We start from the raw sequence: 23,279 nt of genomic DNA on the forward strand, positions 1-23,279 counted from the left end.
TTTAGAGGCTGAAGGGGGAGAGTCAATTCAAACGACCCTATCCTCAATTCACTAGAACCTAGAAACATGATGCTGCTGTCATATTAAAGATAAGAATCTCTTCTTTCAGATCGCACCAGGCTTGTGGTTCTGGGAGCTACAAAACTCTAAATACAGGAAATATAGTAAAAGTAACAGGAATTGAATTTTTATCTGCAGCACACATTTACAACAATGGCCTTAACTGACTATATACTCGGTTCTGTAGATCACAGAACCACAAGCCTGATCTTTGAAAGATGAGATTCTTATCTTTAATTTGACCTCCATGTAATAGGTACTATAGAACCGAAGATAAGAATGTCTGAAAAGACATTCCCCTGCAGCCTCTAAAATTGACTCATCTCAAATATGCCTAATATAACACTTTGTTGCACATTTTTACATGGATTTGAAGGAGATTTTTTTATAAATATAATTAATTAATTTTTTTTATAGGGAAATAGGTGAGATTTCACATAAACAAGGGAATTCTAGAAAGAACAATTCATTTGATACCTGAGAGGGGTAGTAGTTTTATGGGGTAAAATCTGGTGACAGGTTCCCTTTAATAAAATGTAATTCATTGGAGACAAATTCTGGTGTGTAAGATGTCGCTTTCCCTTATCTCTGTGATAAAAAGCAAACAGCATTTCTGTCCTTTTTGCTTCAATTATTTGCAAAAAATATTTTAAATAATAGGTTTTTTTATGGCTTTTTAAAAAAAATAAAGCTGTAGTTAAACTGCAACATGAATACACCCCATTGGATTTTTGCACAGTGTTAATTTCTTTCTGATATTGTTTGATTTAGGATGATAAGTGATTCACTTTTTGACAAGTGAACCACTAAATCTATGGACACATTGAACTGTGACAAAATTTTCAACAAAAATCAGTAGTCCGAGGAAACTTTGTAATTTATCCTATAAGAACAAGTGCTTCTTTCTTCACTTACTTTGGATCTAATTATTTCCAACTTGCAAGCAATAGGACAGAAGCTCACAGAGGTATCGGATTACATACAAGTCTATGGAGAGGGAAGGGGCAGTGAGTCTCAGCAGCTAGGTCTCCTCCCACATCACAGCAAGAAGAAAGCACAACATTAAGACTACAAGTCACGCCATTCAATGTAATTTTTAGCATTTTTTTTATTGTTTAGAGGAAATTATACACTCAGTCTTCCTGCCATCCTATGAATATATCAGAATTCAAGGTGAAGATTTTGTAACTAACTGCACTGCAAAAAGTAACGCAAAGATTCCAATAGCGTGGGAAGACGGCACAAAAACAGTAAGTAAACTCTATGCAATTTCTTTCTTATTTTTTTTACATATTTGGGAACCAAAACAAATTTGTATATAAAACCTCTTATACACCTTCATCAGGCCTCATGCACAGAGGGCGTGAGCTAACTGGAAAGATCTCATGGAACCGTGAATGGGGCGGCCAGTCTCTATTTATTAACATGGGCCGGAAACGACACATAACCCATTCGTGTGTAGGAGGTCTCAATGGGTTTTAAGGCTCCAACCATATTTACTTGACCATGAAGAGGTTGACTCCTAGCACGACAGATAAAGTGGGTAGCAGACAGCTCAGGGAGAGCCGAGAGAGTGTATCTCCGGCACCACAATCCATCTAATATTGATAGGCTTTGTTTCCTTAAAGGGATTTTCCAGGAACTAGGGGCAGAAGTTATTCTTCTGGGGGTCAGAGGACCAACTTCACCTTTTGAGTGATCTTCTTAGACCTAGGGATAACAAAGTAAGTGAAGTCCCATGGTCAGAGTTAGTGATGTCCCTTGGTTACAGGAGGACATTCATTGGTCGAAGTTACCCCTGAAACTTCCGTCCGGATGTGCGGCCAAAAGCAAAAAGTGTCTAATTTCTAGCAGGATTGAGAGGCTTTTGACAAGGGGGCTTTGTTTTCTTGAAGGGATTATCCAGGAACTAGGGGCAGGAGTTATTCTTTTGGGGGTCAGAGGACCAACTTCTCCTAATATATGACCTTCTTAGACCTAGGGATAACAAAGTAAGTGAAGTCCCATGGTCAAAGTTAGTGATGTCCCTTGGTTACAGGAGGCCATTCATCGGTTGAAGCAGGTCCTGTTACCCCTGAAGCTTCCATCCAGTGCAAAAAGTGTCTAATTTCTAGCAAGAGTGAGAGGCTTTTGACAAGTGTGCTTTGTTTCCTTAAAGGGATTTACCAGGAACTAGGGGCAGGAATTATTCTTCCGGGGGGTCAGAGGACCAACTTCACCTATTGAGTGACCTTCTTAGACCTAGGGATAACAAAGTAAGGGAAGTCCCATGGTCAGAGTTAGTTATGTCTCTTGGTTACAGGGGGCCATTCATTGGTCGAAGCAGGTCATGTTACCCCTGAAACTTACGTCTGGATGTGGGGCCAAAAGCAAAAAGTGTCTAATTTCTAGCAGGATTGAGAGGCTTTTGACAAGGGGGCTTTGTTTACTTGAAGGGATTATCCAGGAACTAGGGGCAGGAGTTATTCTTCCGGGAGTCAGAGGACCAACTTCACCTAATAAATGACCTTCTTAGGCCTAGGGATAACAAAGTAAGTGAAGTCCCATGGTCAGATTTAGTGATGTCCCTTGGTTACAGGAGGCCATTAATTGGTTGAGGCAGGTCCTGTTACCCCTGAAACTTCTATCCCAGTGGATGGTCGTTTCTAGCAAAAATGTTACACAATCTGTAAGTGAGGGGAACAAGTTTTTCAGTGTCTAAATAATAGTTAATAAATTTAGTAGCAGTGTTTTATATAAATTGGCTTTTTATGAGTAATAACATTTTATCTTCTATAAGATCAAAGAGACAGAAATGAAATATTCTTTTGTTGATGGCATTTGGACCATAACTTCCATCCTAAGTATCCGAAGTGTGTCCTATGAAGACAGTGGAAACTACACCTGCGTGGCTGGAAACAAAGAACCATCACGCAAAAGATCTGCAAACCTTCAAGTGATAGGTACTGGAAATATGGCTCATGATGTTAGAATGAACATGATGACGTGGGAAAATGGATGGAAAATGAAAAAAAATTACTGTCAAATATGGGACCAATCCCTAAATTCACCACAAAAACCCCACAAATCATACAAGCTGAATACAAGCTGAATTAACCTTTAACCCAAGGCTTCTCATTGGGGAGGTGCTTCATTTAGAACAGCCCCACCTCTCTACTCTGAGTGACAGCTGTAGCAGACTCCTGGTTGGATACTACGGATAGCACCGGTTCCGGAGGTATGATACAAGCTAAGTGTAAAACCCCAGAAGAAGCTGGAACAAGTGAAACCTGGGACCGAGCAGTGTGCTTTGGCTTCTGAACTTCACGTTTTTAAAATATGCTCAATTTTAGCGCTCATTATGGGAATATGTGGTGAGAGCTGTCCATGGACACTACTTTCTTTTGTTGAAATTTGACGTATTGAAGAGCTAAGAAAGTGTTATTTGATCTTATGCTGAGTGGATTCAAGTGGAAACTACCCTGAAAATTGTTTTTCTCCTCGAAAGAGACACTCTGATTGGATATTACAGTTGTCACTCAGAGCAGATTGAAGGGGCTTTAAAGCATCTCAGTGTAAGCAGTAAATAGCTCTTCAGGATAAAGCACCTCCCCTGGTAGCACTTGCAGAGCTGCTACCAGAACCCTTTGGATGTAATTAAGTTACAGTCTTCTGTACTAGTGATTTACTACCAGTGCTGCTCTGTTGGAGCTTTAATTTAATTACTTTTTAGAGTCAGTTCCTTTGGGAAAGTTGGGTGGTTCATTTAGCTCAGTTTATGTCCCAGCTGTGACTTCAGTGATGGACAGATGGGCGAACCAGTCAGCTGCTGGGGCGGCGTCTAGGAACAACTTTATAAACCTGCCCAGTTTCAGTAGAGGTTGCCGGTTATTAGTCTTCTTGTTGTCCTAATTCTCTTTTGTTATTTTGTTATTACTTCTACTGTGTACACAACTTTTGCTATGTTTGACTACTTTTTTGCCCAATCGATTCTGTACCACTCTGCCATCTTGGTTTAACCAGACTATTCTCTTTTGCGTGTCTTGCATTTCTAACGAGCTGTCTGCGTCTCCAGTTTTGTAGATCACAAAACCAAAAGCCTAATGTGATCTGAAAGATGAAATTCTTCTCTTTAATATGACCCAAAAAGGTTATATAGAACAGAAGATATGGGATTCTGAAGTGACATTATCCAAGTAACCCCTTAACTTGACTCATCTCATTAAAAGAGTGAGAAGAGTCATATTTAACTGACTTTAGGGAGATTTTCTATAGGTAAATGGGTAAAATGTTACATAAAAGAGGGAATCCCAAAAAGGACATTTTATATCCGACCTGAGGGGGCAAATAGTTTAGTGATGTAAAACCTGGTGACAGGTTCCCTTTAAATAATTTTCCTCTTCTTACAAAAAAAAGATACACTATCCCTTTATTTAGAAACCCCTTCATCAGCCACCATCTATTGGCATCTTTAGGTAAATTTAGTCCTGATTCTAGGCGTCCTTTATGCCAGCATTGGAGTGGTCTATAAATTTAGGATGGAAAGATTACACTATCAACAGTAATGCTAAAATTGTCAGATTCTTCTATTACAGCTGCCCTTGTTCAATGTGATATTTATTTTCCAGAAAAAGCCTTTGTGCATGTTTCAACATCACAGAACAGAAGCATTTCCCAACTCACGGGTCTCGATGAAGAACTGACGGTAGATGTCGAAGCTTACCCGAGCCAACTGTCCTGGCAATGGCTACACAACAATACTGGCATTATAAAGAATGTTAGCTCTCTGTCAAAATGGGAGCATAGGGGGCCTTACAGGTTAGATTTCAATGTAAAAATATAATCTTTTACTCTATGAGCAACTTTTGACTTGTGCGCCTGCGTATGATTGAGGCTCCACCCCTCCGGATGCATCAAGAGGCTTAGGCTTTCCAATGTATTGGGTGGGTGGCTGCGCCAGCGTGCCAAAACTAGGCAAAAATCCTGTGGGCTAGGACTGAAGCGACCAAAATCTTTTATCACTATGCACTATGTCCTAGGGTAGGCCTCGTCCACCCCAGCATGGCCGGCAGGGTGAAGCAAAAGAAAAGAGCTTGTAATAAAACAACTCATAGTTTATTATAGAGAACTCCAGCAGCAGCAAGGCACAGGTTAACAGGCTGGTAAGAAATCCTTAGAGGGAATTGCAGATCTGTCAGTGGCTGGCTGTGGTAGGAGTATCTTCAGCCCAGAACCAGTGGTCTCTGTGTGGCTGGAATCTGCATCCTTTTTGTAGAGGAGATGGATGGGCTCTGCTGCATGGGCAGCTGGATTTGGTGTAATCTCTGTGGTCTCTCTGTGGTCTGTGGGATCAGGGATAATCCTCTGAGTGCTTTGGATAATCCTACAGCAAATCCTTGGTGCAGTCTCTTTGGGAGAGAATGGGGCACATTCACTTACCCGTCCTGTTGACTCCGCGCGATCCGGAATGTCCGATGAAGATTCGGAGCTGCCGCGATTCACTAAGATCGTGCGTCCAATTTACTGCATGTGTCGCTTCCCCGATGAGGTCCGCCGGAGTTCACCTTCTTCTTCCCGATGCATGTGAATGCTGATATTGCGACACAATTTGGTTTTTAAATTCCGCGGTTTGTCCGAATCAGTTGCCGATGCACCACAATCCAATTGCATGCGCCAAAAACCCGGGGCAATTCAGCGCAAAAACGGAAAGATTTGTGAAATCCAACGGAAATGCGTCCAACGACCGTTAGTAAATGTGCCTCAATGTGTTTCTGCGACGTACATCGTCAAAAGATAGAGCATGCGCTATCCTTTCTCGTGTGTGCGCCCGTGTGCCGCCTTTTTCTATGGAGAGGGGAGAGGCATACCACCGTGTGAATGTACCCATAGTCTGTAGTTACATTCTAGGAAAACCAACAGATCGTGCAGTGTCTACAAATGTAACATTTTGTAGACTGACTGTCAATAGAAGATGTTTTAACAGTTACATATATTGGTAAAGGACAGTACTGCCACTTGATGGTAATGTTGTAAGACACCTAAGTTGCTGGGACCAAGGGGTTGATGATCCCTCCCATCTGTGTCCACTTGTATGAATATCAAGTTCATTTAGTAATGCCTAGGGTTTCTGATAACTTTCCTCACTGAATACAAATAATATGTTTTTTATTGATTTTGTACCTTTATAGACACCAAAGCATCCTGACTCTATACCGTATGAATGCAAATGAGACTGGGACATATACTTTCTATGCAAACAATTCAGAAACTAGCGCCTCCCTGTCTTTTGAAATAAAGTTGTTTGGTAAGCTTTAAACAAAAAAAATTATATGATTTATTTTCTATTTTGATTTTTTTTTCCGTAGGGGTCATTGTACAGGGAGGAGGAGATAAGCTGTGACATCATCTATTGTCAGTAGTGATGTAATGATGGATCAGTGTTATCTATATAGAGGTCATTGTACAGGGAGGGGGAGGAGATAAGCTGTGACATCATCTATTGTCAGTAGTGATGTAATGATGGGTCAGTGTAATCTATATAGAGGTCATTGTACAGGGAGGAGGAGGAGATAAGCTGTGACATCATCTATTGTCAGTAGTGATGTAATGATGGGTCAGTGTTATCTATATAGAGGTCACTGTACAGGGAGGGGGAGGGGATAAGCTGTGACATCATCTATTGTCGTAATGATGGGTCAGTGTTATCTATATAGAGGTCATTGTACAGGGAGGGGGTGGAGATAAGCTGCGACATCATCTATTGGCAGTAGTGATGTAATGATGGCTCAGTGTTATCTATGTAGAGGTCATTGTGTAGGGAGGGGGAGGAGATAAGCTGTGACATCATCTATTGTCAGTAGTGATGTAATGATGGGCCAGTGTTATCTATATAGAGGTCATTGTACAGGGAGGGGGAGGAGATAAGCTGTGACATCATCTATTGTCAGTAGTGATGTAATGATGGGCCAGTGTTATCTATATAGAGGTCATTGTACAGGGAGGGGGAGGAGATAAGCTGTGACATCATCTATTGTCAGTAGTGATGTAATGATGGGCCAGTGTTATCTATATAGAGGTCATTGTACAGGGAGGGGGAAGAGATAAGCTGTGACATCATCTATTGTCAGTAGTGATGTAATGATGGGTCAGTGTTATCTATATAAAGGTCATTGTACAGGGAGCGGGAGGAAATAAGCTGTGACATCATCTATTGTCAGTAGTGATGTAATGATGGGTCAGTGTTATCTATATAGAGGTCATTGTACAGGGAGGGGGAGGAGATAAGCTGTGACATCATCTATTGGTAGTAGTGATGTAATGATGGGTCAGTGTTATCTATATAGAGCTCATTGTGCAGGGGGAGGATATAAGCTGTGACATCATCTATTGTCAGTAGTGATGTAATGATGGGTCAGTTACCTATATAGAAGTCATTGTACAGGGAGGGGGAGGAGATAAGCTGTGACATCATCTATTGTCAGTAGTGATGTAATGATGGGTCAGTGTTATCTATATAGATGTCATTGTACAGGGAGAGGGGGGAGATAAGCTGTGACATCATCTATTGTCAGTAGTGATGTAATGATGGGTCAGTGTTATCTATATACAGGTCATTGTACAGGGAGGGGGAGGAGATAAGCCGTGACATCATCTATTGTCAGTAGTGATGTAATGATAGGCCAGTGTTATCTATATAGAGGTCATTGTACAGGGAGGGGGAAGAGATAAGCTGTGACATCATCTATTGTCAGTAGTGATGTAATGATGGGTCAGTGTTATCTATATAGAGGTCATTGTACAAGAAGGGGGAGGAGATAAGCTGTGACATCATCTATTGTCAGTAGTGATGTAATGATGGGTCAGTGTTATCTATATAAAGGTCATTGTACAGGGAGGGGGAGGAGATAAGCTGTGACATCATCTATTGTCAGTAGTGATGTAATGATGGGCCAGTGTTATCTATATAGAGGTCATTGTACAGGGAGGGGGAGGGGATAAGCTGTGACATCATCTATTGTCAGTAGTGATGTAAAGATGGGTCAGTGTTATCTATATAGAGGTCATTGTACAGGGAGGGGGAGGAGATAAGCTGTGACATCAGCTTATGTAGTGATGTAATGATGGGTCAGTGTTATCTATATAGAGCTCATTGTGCAGGGGGAGGATATAAGCTGTGACATCATCTATTGTCAGTAGTGATGTAATGATGGGCCATTGTTATCTATATAGAGGTCATTGTACAGGGAGGGGGAGGAGATAAGCTGTGACATCATCTATTGTCAGTAGTGATGTAATGATGGATCAGTGTTATCTATATAGAGGTCATTGTACAGGGAGGGGGGGATAAGCTGTGACATCATCTATTGTCAGTAGTGATGTAATGATGGGTCAGTTACCTATATAGAGGTCATTGTACAGGGAGGGGGAGGGGATAAGCTGTGACATCATCTATTGTCAGTAGTGATGTAATGATGGGTCAGTGTTATCTATATAGAGGTCATTGTACAGGGAGGGGGAGGAGATAAGCTGTGACATCATCTATTGTCAGTAGTGATGTAATGATGGGTCAGTGTTATCTATATAGAGGTCACTGTACAGGGAGGGGGAGGAGATAAGCCGTGACATCATCTATTGTCAGTAGTGATGTAATGATGGGTCAGTGTTATCTATATAGAGGTCATTGTACAGGGAGGGGGAGGAGATAAGCTGTGACATCATCTATTGTCAGTAGTGATGTAATGATGTGTCAGTGTTATCTATATAGAGGACATTGTACAGGGAGGAGGAGGAGATAAGCTGTGACATCATCTATTGTCAGTCGTGATGTAATGATGGGTCAGTGTTATCTATATAGAGGTCATTGTACAGGGAGGGGAGGAGATAAGCTGTGACATCATCTATTGTCAGTGATGTAATGATGGGTCAGTGTTATCTATATGGAGGTCATTGTACAGGGAGGAGGAGGAGATAACCTGTAGCAATATTGTCAGTAGTACATTGTGTGATGTTCAATTTTTCAGGCACTCCATCCGTTATTATGGAGCAGTACAGTGTGAATGGTTCGCATGAAATAAAATGCACATCGAAAGGATATACATTACCAGCTATTACATGGCTTCTGTGCTTCAATACAAGGTGAGGACTGAGAAGAATCTCCATACTGGGCCACATTCTGGTGTAAACACACAAGTAAAATTAGGGTTGAATATTTATTAAACTTTATTCAGTCTAATTTCCTTCTTTTTCATAGTTGCTCAGATGAAGAAAAAGTCCCATTTACAGACGAGTTGCGGCAGGATACACAGGAGGACGTGGTGATAAGTGTGATGAGGCTCGAAAAATTTAACGACACTGTCACGATTTTCTGTCTAGCTTCTAATATTGCTGGGACGGCATCTGATAAGATGACCATCACTAAAGCCATTCTTCCAGGTAAGTAGCAACCAGTGCAGGATGAGCTGAGGGGGATAAATTCAGGTATTTCATTGATGGTTAAAAAAATTATTAATCTATTTATTAACCATTTTAGGTAAAAACTTAGAGTATAGAGCAAGATGAGCTGAGCAGATTGTACATTGTGTCCTATCTGCAGGCAGCATGTTATAGAGCCGGAGGAGCTGAGCAGATTGTACATACTGTGCAGGCAGCATGTTATAGAGCAGGAGACAGAGATCAGATTGTACATAGTGTCCTAACTGCAGGATAGAGCATGTTATAGAGCAGGAGGAGCTAATCAGATTGGACATAGTGTCCTATCTGCAGGCAGCATGTTATAGAGAAGTAGGAGATGAGGACAGATGCAAGCATTTTCTACACCAGGGCAACAAGACTGAATCAAGCAACTGTATGCAATGAATAAGGCCTGCAATTCTTTATATAGCATATACACTCACCGGCCACTTTATTAGGTACACCTGTCCAACTGCTCGTTAACACTTAATTTCTAATCAGCCAATCACATGGCGGCAACTCAGTGCATTTCGGCATGTAGACATGGTCAAGACAATCTCCTGCAGTTCAAACCGAGCATCAGTATGGGGAAGAAAGGTGATTTGAGGCCTTTGAACGTGGCATGGTTGTTGGTGCCAGAAGGGATGGTCTGAGTATTTCAGAAACTGCTGATCTACTGGGATTTTCACGCACAACCATCTCTAGGGTTTACAGAGAATGGTCCGAAAAAGAAAAAACATCCAGTGAGTGGCAGTTCTGTGGGCGGAAATGCCTTGTTGATGCCAGAGGTCAGAGGAGAATGGGCAGACTGGTTCGAGCTGACAGAAAGGCAACAGTGACTCAAATCACCACCCGTTACAACCAAGGTAGGCAGAAGAGCATCTCTGAACGCACAGTACATCGAACTTTGAGGCAGATGGGCTACAGCAGCAGAAGACCACACCGGGTGCCACTCCTTTCAGCTAAGAACAGGAAACTGAGGCTACAATTTGCACAAGCTCATCGAAATTGGACAGTAGAAGATTGGAAAAACGTTGCCTGGTCTGATGAGTCTCGATTTCTGCTGCAACATTCGGATGGTAGGGTCAGAATTTGGCGTCAACAACATGAAAGCATGGATCCATCCTGCCTTGTATCAACGGTTCAGGCTGGTGGTGGTGGTGTCATGGTGTGGGGAATATTTTCTTGCCACTCTTTGGGCCCCTTGGTACCAATTGAGCCTCGTTGCAACGCCACAGCCTACCTGAGTATTATTGCTGACCATGTCCATCCCTTTATGACCACAATGTACCCAACATCTGATGGCTACTTTCAGCAGGATAATACGCCATGTCATAAAGCTGGAATCATCTCAGACTGGTTTCTTGAACATGACAATGAGTTCACTGGACACAAATGGCCTCCACAGTCACCAGATCTCAATCCAATAGAGCATCTTTGGGATGTGGTGGAACGGGAGATTCGCATCATGGATGTGCAGCCGACAAATCTGCGGCAACTGTGTGATGCCATCATGTCAATATGGACCAAAATCTCTGAGGAGCTTCCAGCACCTTGTTGGATCTATGCCACGAAGAATTGAGGCAGTTCTGAAGGCAAAAGGGGGTCCAACCTGTTACTAGCATGGTGTCCCTAATAAAGTGGCCGGTGAGTGTATATGATAAAATTAGCAGTCTCCCTGTAGACACCAAACATGGGATGCTACATGACATCATTGCTGCAGCCTATCACTGGCCTCTGCTACATGACATCACTGCTGCAGCCTATCACTGGCCTCAGCTACATGACATCACTGCTGCAGCCCATCACTGGCCTCAGATACATGACATCAGTGCTGCAGCCTATCACTGGCCTCAGATACATGACATCACTGCTGCAGCCTACTACTGGCCTCAGCTACATGACATCACTGCTGCAGCCTATCACTGGCCTCAGATGCATGACATCACTGCTGCAGCCTACTACTGGCCTCAGCTACATGACATCACTGCTGCAGCCTATCACTGGCCTCAGATACATGACATCAGTGCTGCAGCCTATCACTGGCCTCAGATACATGACATCACTGCTGCAGCCTATCACTGGCCTCAGCTACATGACATCACTGCTGCAGCCTATCACTGGCCTCAGATACATGACATCAGTGCTGCAGCCTATCACTGGCCTCAGATACATGACATCAGTGCTGCAGCCTATCACTGGCCTCAGATACATGACATCACTGCTGCAGCCTATCACTGGCCTCAGCTACATGACATCACTGCTGCAGCACTGATGTCATGTAGTTGAGGCCAGTGACAGGCTGCAGCACTGATGTCATGTAGTTGAGGCCAGTGATAGGCTGCAGCAGTGATGTCATGTAGTTGAGGACAGTGATAGGCTGCAGCACTGAGGCTATGTAGTTGAGGCCAGTGATAGGCTGCAGCACTCATGTCATGTAGCTGAGGCCAGTGATAGGCTGCAGCACTCATGTCATGTAGATGAGGCCAGTGATAGGCTGCAGCAGTGATGTCATGTAGCTGAGGCCAGTGATAGGCTGCAGCAGTGATGTCATGTATCTGAGGCCAGTGATAGGCTGCAGCACCGATGTCATGTAGCTGAGGCCAGTGATAGGCTGCAGCAGTGATGTCCCGTAGTTGAGGCCAGTGACAGGCTGTAATGGTTATGTCACATAGCTGAGGCCATACCATGGATGTGACTTCGAGGCCGCAGCCTCTGTGGATTTTATAAAAATAGAGATGATATATTTTATGACATGAAATAATTTCCATTGTTTCCAGTGGTGGCGTCAAGCACCAAAGAGGCAGAGAAATTCAGCTCCATGTTCATAGTGGTGGCAGCCGGCGCAGCCTTCTTCTTCTTACTGTCAGTGTTCTTTATTTACAAATACAAGCAGGTAAGTCATTGCCGAAATATGTTCTGCCTTTCAAGTGTAAGTAAACTTTTTATCAAATTACACAAATGAATAGTGTAGATGATATTAGAAAACTCTGTATTATACTTTATTAATGAAACATGTTTGGTTGTCCTTTTTTTTACCAGTGTTTATAAATCAGTTTTTAGTGTTTTTGAGGCTTTTTCTTTGCATTTCTACTTGTGATCCCTCATGCTAGAGTCGATTGTTGCATGACCTGCCTCTCTACAAAAATGAGGCACATGCTGGGCAGTCTAGAGATCTAGAAAACTGTGAGGAATTGATTTGCTGAAATGGGGATACCCCTTTAAGTGCCCAAATTGGGTAAGTTTGGAGTTTGGATCTGATGTGTATTTAATGAAATATTCTCTTTTTTTATCCCCATTTTTGTTCACATTTCAATTTTTGGTGATTATAGCGCCACAGGGTCAAATCAATGTACCGTAATTTTTCTTGGGTAATCCAAATCTGCAATGAAAAATGGGGGTTCCCATTTAAAATGTTTTAAATTGACCCTCCCCTCCCCCCAGGGAGTGGGGGAAGGGGGCCAAGTTTGGTATCACTGGATAGATTTTTAACAAATATTTTACAATTATATTTTTAGTTTTTCAATGCAATATGTATTTTGCAAGATATTGAACTGTTCCACCTATTTGTTGAACCCTGTATTCTCATGGAAAAAGTGACCACACCAAAAAACTGACTTCTTATACAAACTATTCTGCTGCTGGACTGCCCCCCATGCTCTATCGTGTCTTTTTCTAAAACTGGCCCTTTATGATGTCATTGCATAGAGAGATCACTATGGATGTGGATTACTGTAAACCACGATAACGATACCTTCCCCTGTGCAACTCCGTCCTACGAAACGCGGTTTCCTAAACAGGAAGTTTAAATCTTGAGAAATCTCAGCTAAGCCTTTGTTCTGCATAAAAAAAATCTGAATACTGGTTAAGAAAACAGGAACAAAAACCAAGGGAAATGTAAACACTGGAAATAGATGAAATATACAGTGTAAAGAGAAAGCAAATGTTGTGCAAGTCCACGTCGCTTCATATTATCCAATTAAATAACCATAGCTGCATGTTAATACAACAGTGCCACACCTGAGCACAGATTGTGTGTGGTAGTACAGGTCACCTTCATTTAGGGTGAAGACACACGTGGCGTTTTTAGGCCGTTTTTGGGCCGTTTTTTGCGTTTTTGACAGGTTTGACCAATTATCTTAATTCAAACTGGTCAAAAACGCATGCGTTTTTAACGATGTGAAAACGCACTAACTAAAAACGGCCTAAAAACGCCATGTGTGTCTTCACCCTCACTCTGAAGCATGCTGAGCTGCAATACCGAGACACAAGAGTATGGAGACATTTCTTTCTTTTCTCTACATATGTCATACTACAGTAGTATGGCAGTATATGGTAGGATCAATTGGACAACCAAGGGTTAAAGTACCCTAGGGTAGTGGTCCCCAACCTTTGAACATAAATTTCTCCAGGGATGGGGTCTTGTGTCATAGTTTGCATGCCCCACCATAACTCCCTGCGTGCCTATTTCCTGAAGAAACCCCCCCCCCACTTATATTGTCCCCTTTCCTGCAGCATGCCCCCCACCCATGTCTACTTTTTTGCAGCATGCCCCCCTCCCATGTCCCCTTTCCTGCAGCATGCCTTCCTTCCCTTCCTTTAGCTGCCCCCACCGTCTGCTTCCAATGTCCCCTTTCCCGCCAAACTCTAAAAAAGAAAAAATACTCCCCTTACTCATTTCCCCGCAGCAGTCTTATCTTCTTTCATTTCTCTTCCGCATTAGTGCATGACTCTATTGTCGGTGGACATGATGTGATGACATCATAACGCTCACCATCAATAGAGCAGTGTTTTAGTGTGGAAATTAAGTAAAAGAAGAGAAGACTGCTGCATGGCAACAGGGAAGGTAAGTAATTATTTTTCGTGTTCCACGGCCCGGTCTTGGGCCACGGACCAATGGTTGGGGAACACTGTCCTACGAGGTCTAAAAAATAGTAAAAAGTAAATATAAAAAAAAGAAAAAAATGAATAAAAATTCAAATCACCTGCCTTTCCCTAGAACTAATATAAATATAAATAAACAGTAAAAAGCATAAACATGTTAGGTATCGCCGCGTCCCAAAATGTCTGATCTATCAAAATACAAAAACAGCATTTTTATTCCCGGTGTTTAACCCGTAACGAAAAATAGCATCCAAAGTTGACAATGGCACTTTTTTGCCATTTTGCAAAATATTAAAAAATTCTATAAAAAGTGATCAAAAGGCCGTACACTCCTAGAAATGATAGCATCGAAAACATCATCAACAGTCACAAAAAATGACACCACCCACAACTCCGTACTCCAAAGTATGAAAAAGTTATAATCGCCAGAAGATGGCTAAATGAAGGAGGTTTTAATTTTTGTAAATGTATGAAAACATTATAAAACCTATACAAATTTGTTATCCCCGTGATCGCACCGACCCAAAGAATAAAGTAGACATGTCGTTTAGGGCGCACAGGGAAAGAGGGAAAATCCAAGCCCACAAGAAAATGGCGCAAATGCATATTTTTAACCCATTTCATACAGCTCCTTACATGGAAAAATAAAAAAGTTATGAATTTTTGACGGCCCTGGTCATTAAGGGGTTAAGTAAAAACTACTATGTCAATATGTGAACTGTTATGTGAAGTGGTATCTTTAGCCTGTAAGGGGCAGACCCAGGATTTTCAATGTAAATAAAGTAACTTGGATGCTGAGGTGGAGGTGGAGCAGCAAGACAACAAGTGTCACCCGTCTTTCTGTTTCTCTTCCCGACAATCTCCCCCAGTGGGAATGGTTGGCCTTAATTTCACACCCACATACTTTCTCCATGTATTAATATTACCCCCACATACAATGGGGCAGATTTACTTACCCGGTCCATTCGCGATCCAGCGGCGCGTTCTCTGCGGAGGATTCGGGTTCTGCTGGGATTCACTAAGGTAGTTCCTCCGCCGTCCACCAGATGTCGCTGCTGCGCTGAAGTTCATCGTAGTGCACTGAAGTTCACTGTCCTATCGTGGGTGCAGGTAAGCTTTTTTTTTTTTAAATGCGGCGGTTTTTCCGAATCCGTTGGGTTTTCATACGGCCACGCCCCCCCATTTCTGTTGGGTGCATGCCGGCACCGATGCGCCACAATCCGATTGCATGCGCCAAAATCAGGGAAAATCAGCGCAAATCTGAAATTTTAGGATAACCCGTCGGAAAAACGTGATTCGGGTCCTTAGTAAATGACCCCCAATGTGTTTTCTTGCCCACTTGGCGTGGAGGTGGCGTAAGCGGGGGGAGTTGCAATTCCTGTTGCAAAGCAAGCCTTGATAATTGTCCCCCAAAATCTACATGAGACTACAAAAATTCCACATTTTATTATAAAAGTTCCTCACTTTTTATTGCAGAAACCAAAATTTGAAGTGCGCTGGCAGATGGTCCAAGTGACGGAAGGCAATCAGTACATATGCATTGACCCCACACAGTTGCCATACAACGAGAGATGGGAGTTTCCAAGAGCCAATCTGCAGTTTGGTACGTACCCCTAGGGATTAGCTTGGGGTTAAAAGCGTCACACCTCTGGCAAAATCATCAACAATGGGGTGAATGCAAAACCCAAACTTGTTTAGAATTGTAGTTCGATTAAAATATGTAAATCTGTGCCATGAGGTTCACCACAATTATAGGCTGTAATGAAAATTCTTGTTTGGTCACCTACGTAGACTTAGCTCCATCTACTCATATATAGTTAGACATAAACTTATTGGGGGTTATTTATCATACGCCAGTGCTCCTCCATTCACCGATGGCCGCCCCCACCACTCAACTTTCCCCGCCCCCCTTCACGCCCCTTCCCCAAAGGGGAGAATAATCGTAAGTGCTAGCAATAAGTTAGCATTTGCCATTATTTCGGGGCTTCTACGTCGCTAACGTGGCACAGAGGCCCTGATAAATACCCCCCTTATATTGTCATATTATGCTCAACCAACCAACCATAGACATCATACAATAAAATGTAGAGTATATTACCCAAATGATGCCATCCATTTCCCAAATGCCATATTATGTGCTACTATACTATCCCAATAGTGGTCACAGTCCCAAAAATACAATAAAACAGATCAATACAATGAACCAATGATATAAAAGAACCATAATAATAGTACAACAGACGTATATAAAGCCATGATCCTCTTTCTGTAGGACTCATAACCTTGTCCACCATGGCCTTTAGCAGTTCTACATTCGTGTTCTTTCATTTCCTGTTTGGGTAGTGACCTGTTGCCACAGCACTCCACAGATTTGTGCTTGGCTTGCTAGTTTCCTGTGGTTTCCATAAAAGAGAATTGTGCAGTCATCAAAGAGGATGGAAGTTACCATGTGTCATCTCACATACAGGAAAGACCATCGGAGCAGGTGCGTTCGGGAAGGTGATGGAAGCCACGGCCTTCGGGATGGGGAAAGATGACTCAGCCCTCCGAGTTGCTGTGAAAATGCTGAAACGTAAGATTGCTCTGTGACTAGGATTGTGTTTTGGGATCATCATACAAATTAGATTAAAGGACATCTACCACCAGGATGAAGGATTGTAAACCAAGCACACTTACATGCTTGTGCCCTCTCTGGCAGGATCTGCTCTTCTTTTAACTTCTTCTGTCCAAGTCTTAAAAACTCATACAAATGAGCCTGAGGGGCTCCGGGCTAAATTAACTGCTATGCAGCCTGAGCCCCTAAGGCCCCTTCCACACTTGCGTTGCAGATCACGTCAGAGTTTGATCAGGGAGCGATCAGGGTTTGGTCAGTGAAAAACGCACATTTTGCATCAGAGTTCCATCAGTTTTCAGTCAGAGTTTGTTCAGTGTCTCAGTTTTTCACGCGCGTTTTCAATGCAATTTCAATGCGTTTTTCATGCGCAGCTAATGCACGTGAAAAGGACTCAGGACTGAGCTCTATCTTTTCTATGGCAATTGATGCGTGAAAAACCAATTGCACTTGCAAGTGTCTCAGAGTACGATGCGTTTTTGATGCGTCTCCATAGACTTGTATGGTGCGTTTTTCACGCGCGTGACTTGCAAAAGTAGAGCATGTCGAGATTTAAACGCGTGTTAAAAAAAAACGTGCATGTGTGCGGGAAAAAAAATGCAAGTCTGAAAAGACCCATTGGTTATAATGGGGGTCATTTACTAAGGGCCCGATTCGCATTTTCCCTGACTACCTTGATGAATCCCGGCTGGACCCGAATCCGCGCTCCGCTGGATCGCGAACGGACCGGGTAAGTAAATCTGCCCCAATGGGTCAGAGTGCAATGAAAATTCTGCGCGTCAAAAGAAAACGCACGTGAAAAACGCAAGTGTGAAAGGGGCCTCACTGTACTTGGTTTACAATCCTTGTTTTAAGTGGTAAATTTCCTTTACTGCCAATTTCTGCAGAATCGGCCAACCTTCTAATTTTTATGGGGCAGTCCCAACTTTTTCAAAGTGATCTTTTTAGTTTTTGGGAAGACTCTCCCCTCTTTATATAACATGACTTTTTGTTATACATTCATTTAGTCAAAGATATCAAGGGATCAACAGAAGAAAGCTTTTAACCAAAATCTGCCCCATGTCCATGACATGTTTCTGATAGAACATGAATCGAAATGAGCTGTAATACCAAACACAACCTGTAGACGTGGGTGTTGTTATTTGTAAAATTGTGACCTAAGAAGGGTTAAAGCTACCTTGTACTGGTAGTCCTATGAAAATAGTTCTGCGGTACCTGGGTTGATTTGGTGGTGCAGCCCAAGATTAAGTTTTTACCCTTCTTTTCGAAACTTCTTTTTGATTCCGTTTTTTTAAAACTGTCAGTAAAACCTTGTCATATAAAATAAAAGTTAAGTTTTTAATAATATCTTAGCATATAAGACTTAAAGGCAACCTGTCACCAGGAGACCAATTTTTAGCACTCCCCAGTCCCCACAGAGCATAGTACATACACTGCCAAAGTGTTTTTGTATAAAAAATAGGTTTTACAGAAAAAAAGATGTTATATTGTACCTTTCATTAGCATCTGCTGTGTGACTAGGCAGTTGCCAAATGGGAGGAGCTGGAAAGGAGCAGTTCCCCCCCCCACCCTTGGGAAACATGTGACCTTTTCAGATATATTAATAACTCCCCACACTTGGGATTGGCTGTAGAGGAGCAGGGGGCGTCGCTAAGCCCAGTGATGGGTGTTTTCATATATTTGAAAAGGTCACATGGAGTAGCTGTTTCCCAAGGGTGGGGGGAACTGCTCCTTTCCAGCCACTCCCAGTGGGCAACTGCCTAGTCACACAGCAGATGCTAATGAAAGGTACAATATAACATATCTTTTTTTCATTAAAACCAATTTTTAATACAAAAACACTTTGGCAGTGTATGTACAATGCTCTGTGGGGACTGAAGGAGTGCTAAAAATGGGTTTCCTGGTGACATGTTCCCTTTAAAGCTGTTCTTTGAACAATCCTTATATCAGTTTGAACAATCGATATATCGCTACTAAGGGTAAAGGTTTTGGAATGACCGACTTTGTAGGACCAAAATGGACAAATGACTTTTCTTCTTCTAAATGACTTTTAGCCAGTGCACACACCGATGAGAAGGAGGCACTGATGTCGGAGCTCAAAATTCTCAGCCATTTGGGTCATCATGATAACATTGTGAACCTTCTGGGCGCTTGTACAAGTGGAGGTGAGTGGTTTTTATAGTTCAGGCTAAGGAGAAGGCAAGTTGCATTTATTAAACCAGTTTCAATTGTTCTCAGGATTGATAATACCATCCTTAAAAGCTTACTTAAAGGAAATCTACCATCAAAATCCATCATGATAAACCAGGGACACTTAATCATAGATCCAGGCACCGTGACTGTGGTAATCTTCTTATATTTGTTATCCATGACCTCCATAATCTTAAAATCAACTTGTATAATTATGCTAATGAACCAGAAGGGCTCTGGGAGGGTGTGAGGAGCACTCATTGCTCCTCCCTTCTGCACCAAATCCTGTGCCCGCCCCCAGGTTACGGGGAGCACACCTAAAGCCTAAAAACCTATGAAGCTACAGCAGACAGGGGCTCTACAGACTCATTACCATAATTTTAAAAGTTGATTTTAGAGGCACGGAGGCCAACAAATATAAGAAGATTACCACAGTCACGGTACCAGGATCTATGAGTAAGCGCCCCTGGTTTATCATGATGGATTTTGATGCCAAATTTCCTAAAATTCAGAACACATGAACACTTGGAGGCCCCGAGTTTGGATGTGTATGAGGTTATCCAGGGGTTGGTTGTTTCTCAAATCATAGCCAATGCTGGTGTATTGCAACCATAAAATGCGTCCTCGTCTTCTAGGTCCAATTTTGGTGATCACAGAATATTGTCAGCATGGAGACCTGTTGAACTTCTTGAGGAGGAAAGCCGAAATCATGAACAATAACTTTACAGCAGCTCTCGCAAATTCTACCAGCGACTACAAAAATATGGCGGTAGAAGGAAAGTATTTGGGAAGGTAATTGTCAACATTTTTAGTTTTTTAGCTTAACTAATCAAATGCTAATCATTTTAACTAGTAGGCCCCCTATAGAAGGTAGCAAGTGCATGGCGTTGGACAGGAGGACCACCAAAGGAGATGATTCTGAGGGTCTACCCTCCATCCAGACAGTCTTTTTCCTTATTATGGACTATATGGCAATTGTTCAGGGGTGTAACTAGGAGAGGGAAGGCCCCAAAGCAGACACCTGGGTCCCCCTTACCTCTTAAAAAATATACATCTTTGTTTACTCACACATGTAAGTTACAATCAAACACAGTATATACACACACAATATATACATACGTACAGCATATAAAGCTGTGCATACAGCATAAACACATCACATATGCACACACATACAGCATATACACACAATATATACACAGCCAAAATCTCAGATGCTGGGGCCCTCTGACACTGCGGGCCCCATAGCAGCTGCTATGGCTGCTACCGCTGTAGTTACGTCCCTGCAACCGTCTTATACGTTTTTGCCTTCTTCTTGATCAACACTGTAGGATTATAGGTTGGATTTGACTGACTAGTTTTCATTGACCCAGTTCACACATTGAAATCAAAGTAGTCCATGGACCACCGTGGTTTGCACTTCTTTCTTCTCCAAAGGTCATGAAACATGGTCCCTAATAAGTTTGTGAAGAAAACATATCCATTGCAGGATGATTCGTGGCATTGATGTCTACTAGATTCGCAATTAGCTCCTAAGAAATGCATCCTAGTTACAAAAGACTGGTTCTGGTGTCAAGTCCAAATTGATTTGTCGACCTTTGTACTCAGCTGTTGTCTCATGGCTTGGGCTCACTGGAGGATCTTGTGCATATGTAACCATTAAATAGCTACCACAAAGGTTTCCCTGCTCTATACTAATAATATCTATACTGAGGTACGTCCACCAACATATTTATTGGTGGACGTGGCTGAAGTAGCATCGGATAACTAATAAAGATACTAATGGTGAAGACTTATTTTATTTTTCAGTAACAGTGGACTAGGAAATGACAGCAGCTATATCGATATGAAACCGGTTACCTCCAATAGGGCGTCCACCCTGGGTATGTTGTTTGGGCGTATTTATTATGACTAGCTACCTAACTTTTATATTAATGTCAAATTAAGAGAAACATTTGGCTAAAATAGAATTGAGAATTCATTAAAATGATGGTAGAAAAGAAAATGAGAAATCTAAGGGGCAAAAATATATACAATGTCATGCCCCTTTTACATGAGTATATATGGGGCCATATGCTATCCATACAGCTAGCATACGGCTGCCATAGAAGAGCGCGGGTATGTATGATGATGTCACCGTACCATGGTGCCCCCGGAAAAAAGATAGAGCATGCTCTATATTTTACCACAAGTATGACCCAACTTCACGGCTTCCTATGGAGAGGGGAGGGGTGAGGAGCGTTCACCCCTCCACCTCTCCAGCTGAACGAGTGCTACACCTCTGTCCCGACATGGGCGTAGCATAAGAGTGTGAAAGGAACCTGAAAAAGTATCCATTATCCAGTCTTGCACATGATGGCACAACTATACCTGGATTGGACTTCGGAATACACATAATACTAACAATGTATTTTATTGCACTTTTATAACCTGCCCTTAAGGTGGGTTATAAATTTATGGTTACTGAGTGCCCCAAAACTGGTCCTAACCCAGATCCTCCATTCACTGGATATGGAAATACTGGAAATAGCCATGTTGGTCCTATAGACATTGTAAGGAGCTGCTGGTCCCACACTGCAGGTCCCATGAACTCTAAAAAGAGGTCTCAGGACCCCCATGGATTAGGATGCTAGTTCCCTAAGATTTCCCTTAGCGAGGGACATTTATTAGGGCTTGAATGGCAGAAAACGGGCCCTGAATTAATCAGAATTTCGTTGTGGACCATCAGGAATTGCGATTATTTCCCCCTTTATTACGCCACCTCCAAGTCAAGTGGGCGTGGTAGGGTGTAAAAGGGGCGTGTCTAGTGGTCGAGGGGGCTGACGAGGGACATTCCTGCCCCATGCCTGAATGCTAGGTAATAGTGAAATTCTACGCAAGGCAGGGCCTGGCATATAATTGTATGGTAGCGCAAGCCGCCTGCCGAGGAAATCCGGATCAAGCGCGGCGGAGGGGTGGGACTCGCACAATTAGCCTCTGTATGATAAATATTCCCCAGTGACACTATGAAATATGTCCTGAAATAATACATGTATAGCATAAGGATCTTTGGCATTACAGCTCCGCATCCTGATGAAGGTTGATTGTATGTCCATGTGGACATGTATGATATTAAGGCTAATAACTGTGTGATAACTTTGTATTTTAGAAAATCCACTAGTAGAAGAAGAGGACATGGATGACCACCTACCATTGGACCTGCATGACCTTCTAAACTTTTCCCTTCAAGTAGCACAAGGAATGTCCTTCTTGGCTACTAAGAATGTAAGTCACCTGGAGTTTTCTTATAGGGGACCTTGAGTACTTTATGTGCATCACATGAGTGCTGCGGGGCCCTTGGAGAGATGAAGTTGGAAGAAGGGAATCTATGTCAGACTCTCTATGGTTGAGGAATCCATTAAAGGATCAAAGAAAAGTTACAAACTGGAAATAAAACAGCTCTTACCTAATGAACGAGGCCGACCAAATAATGAGGCACAGTTTTGCTTCTATCTATATGTCTCTCCTCTATTTATGTCATTGTCTTCTGCATTAAAGGGGTTTTCCAATAACAACAGTTAGCACCTATCCACAGGGGGACTTACTTACTGATGGTTGGGTGCGTCTCAGTGATTGGACCCCCACAGAACACGAGAACGGGGATGCATTGTACCCCAAAAGAACTGTCAATCTGTGGAATAGCCTGCCTCAGGCGCTGGTCACAGCAGGGACAGCAGAGAGCTTCAAAAAGATTCTAGATGTCTTTTTACACCTAAATAACATTGATGGTTATGTTATATAGAATTGATTCCTCCAAATCCCTTCCTCATCCAATCCCTTCCCTTCCTTGGTTGAACTTGATGGACATGTGTTTATTTTCAACTGTATAAACTATGTATGTATGTATGAGATCTCTGTCAGCTCCATAGACAGTGATTGGAGCAGCCAGTTGCATATGAGCACTGCCGCTCCATTCACTGTCTATGGTACTGACGGAGATCTCATACATACATAGTTTATACGGTTGAAAATAAACACATGTCCATCAAGTTCAACCAAGGAAGGGAAGTGATTGGATGAGGAAGGGATTTATAGAAAACAATTCTATATAACATAACCATCAATG

General features: G+C 42.4%; 1 protein-coding gene across 2 annotated transcripts in view; it reads left to right on the plus strand.

Moving 5' to 3' along the window:
* CSF1R (colony stimulating factor 1 receptor) overlaps positions 1-23,279 on the plus strand; it is a 49,624-nt gene that overhangs the window by 19,786 nt on the left and 6,559 nt on the right. For both annotated transcript variants that reach the window (XM_072145600.1, XM_072145599.1), the window contains 13 exons: positions 1,180-1,310; positions 2,840-3,002; positions 4,668-4,857; positions 6,228-6,343; positions 9,060-9,174; positions 9,290-9,471; positions 12,270-12,385; positions 15,850-15,976; positions 16,841-16,945; positions 19,039-19,149; positions 19,810-19,966; positions 20,984-21,057; positions 22,323-22,438. In XM_072145600.1, coding sequence (XP_072001701.1) covers positions 1,180-1,310; positions 2,840-3,002; positions 4,668-4,857; positions 6,228-6,343; positions 9,060-9,174; positions 9,290-9,471; positions 12,270-12,385; positions 15,850-15,976; positions 16,841-16,945; positions 19,039-19,149; positions 19,810-19,966; positions 20,984-21,057; positions 22,323-22,438 — 1,703 coding nt within the window. The remainder of the gene's footprint in view (positions 1-1,179; positions 1,311-2,839; positions 3,003-4,667; positions 4,858-6,227; positions 6,344-9,059; positions 9,175-9,289; positions 9,472-12,269; positions 12,386-15,849; positions 15,977-16,840; positions 16,946-19,038; positions 19,150-19,809; positions 19,967-20,983; positions 21,058-22,322; positions 22,439-23,279) is intronic.

The sequence above is a fragment of the Engystomops pustulosus genome, chromosome 4, assembly GCF_040894005.1.
Source record: "Engystomops pustulosus chromosome 4, aEngPut4.maternal, whole genome shotgun sequence".
NCBI classification, from domain to species: domain Eukaryota; kingdom Metazoa; phylum Chordata; class Amphibia; order Anura; family Leptodactylidae; genus Engystomops; species Engystomops pustulosus.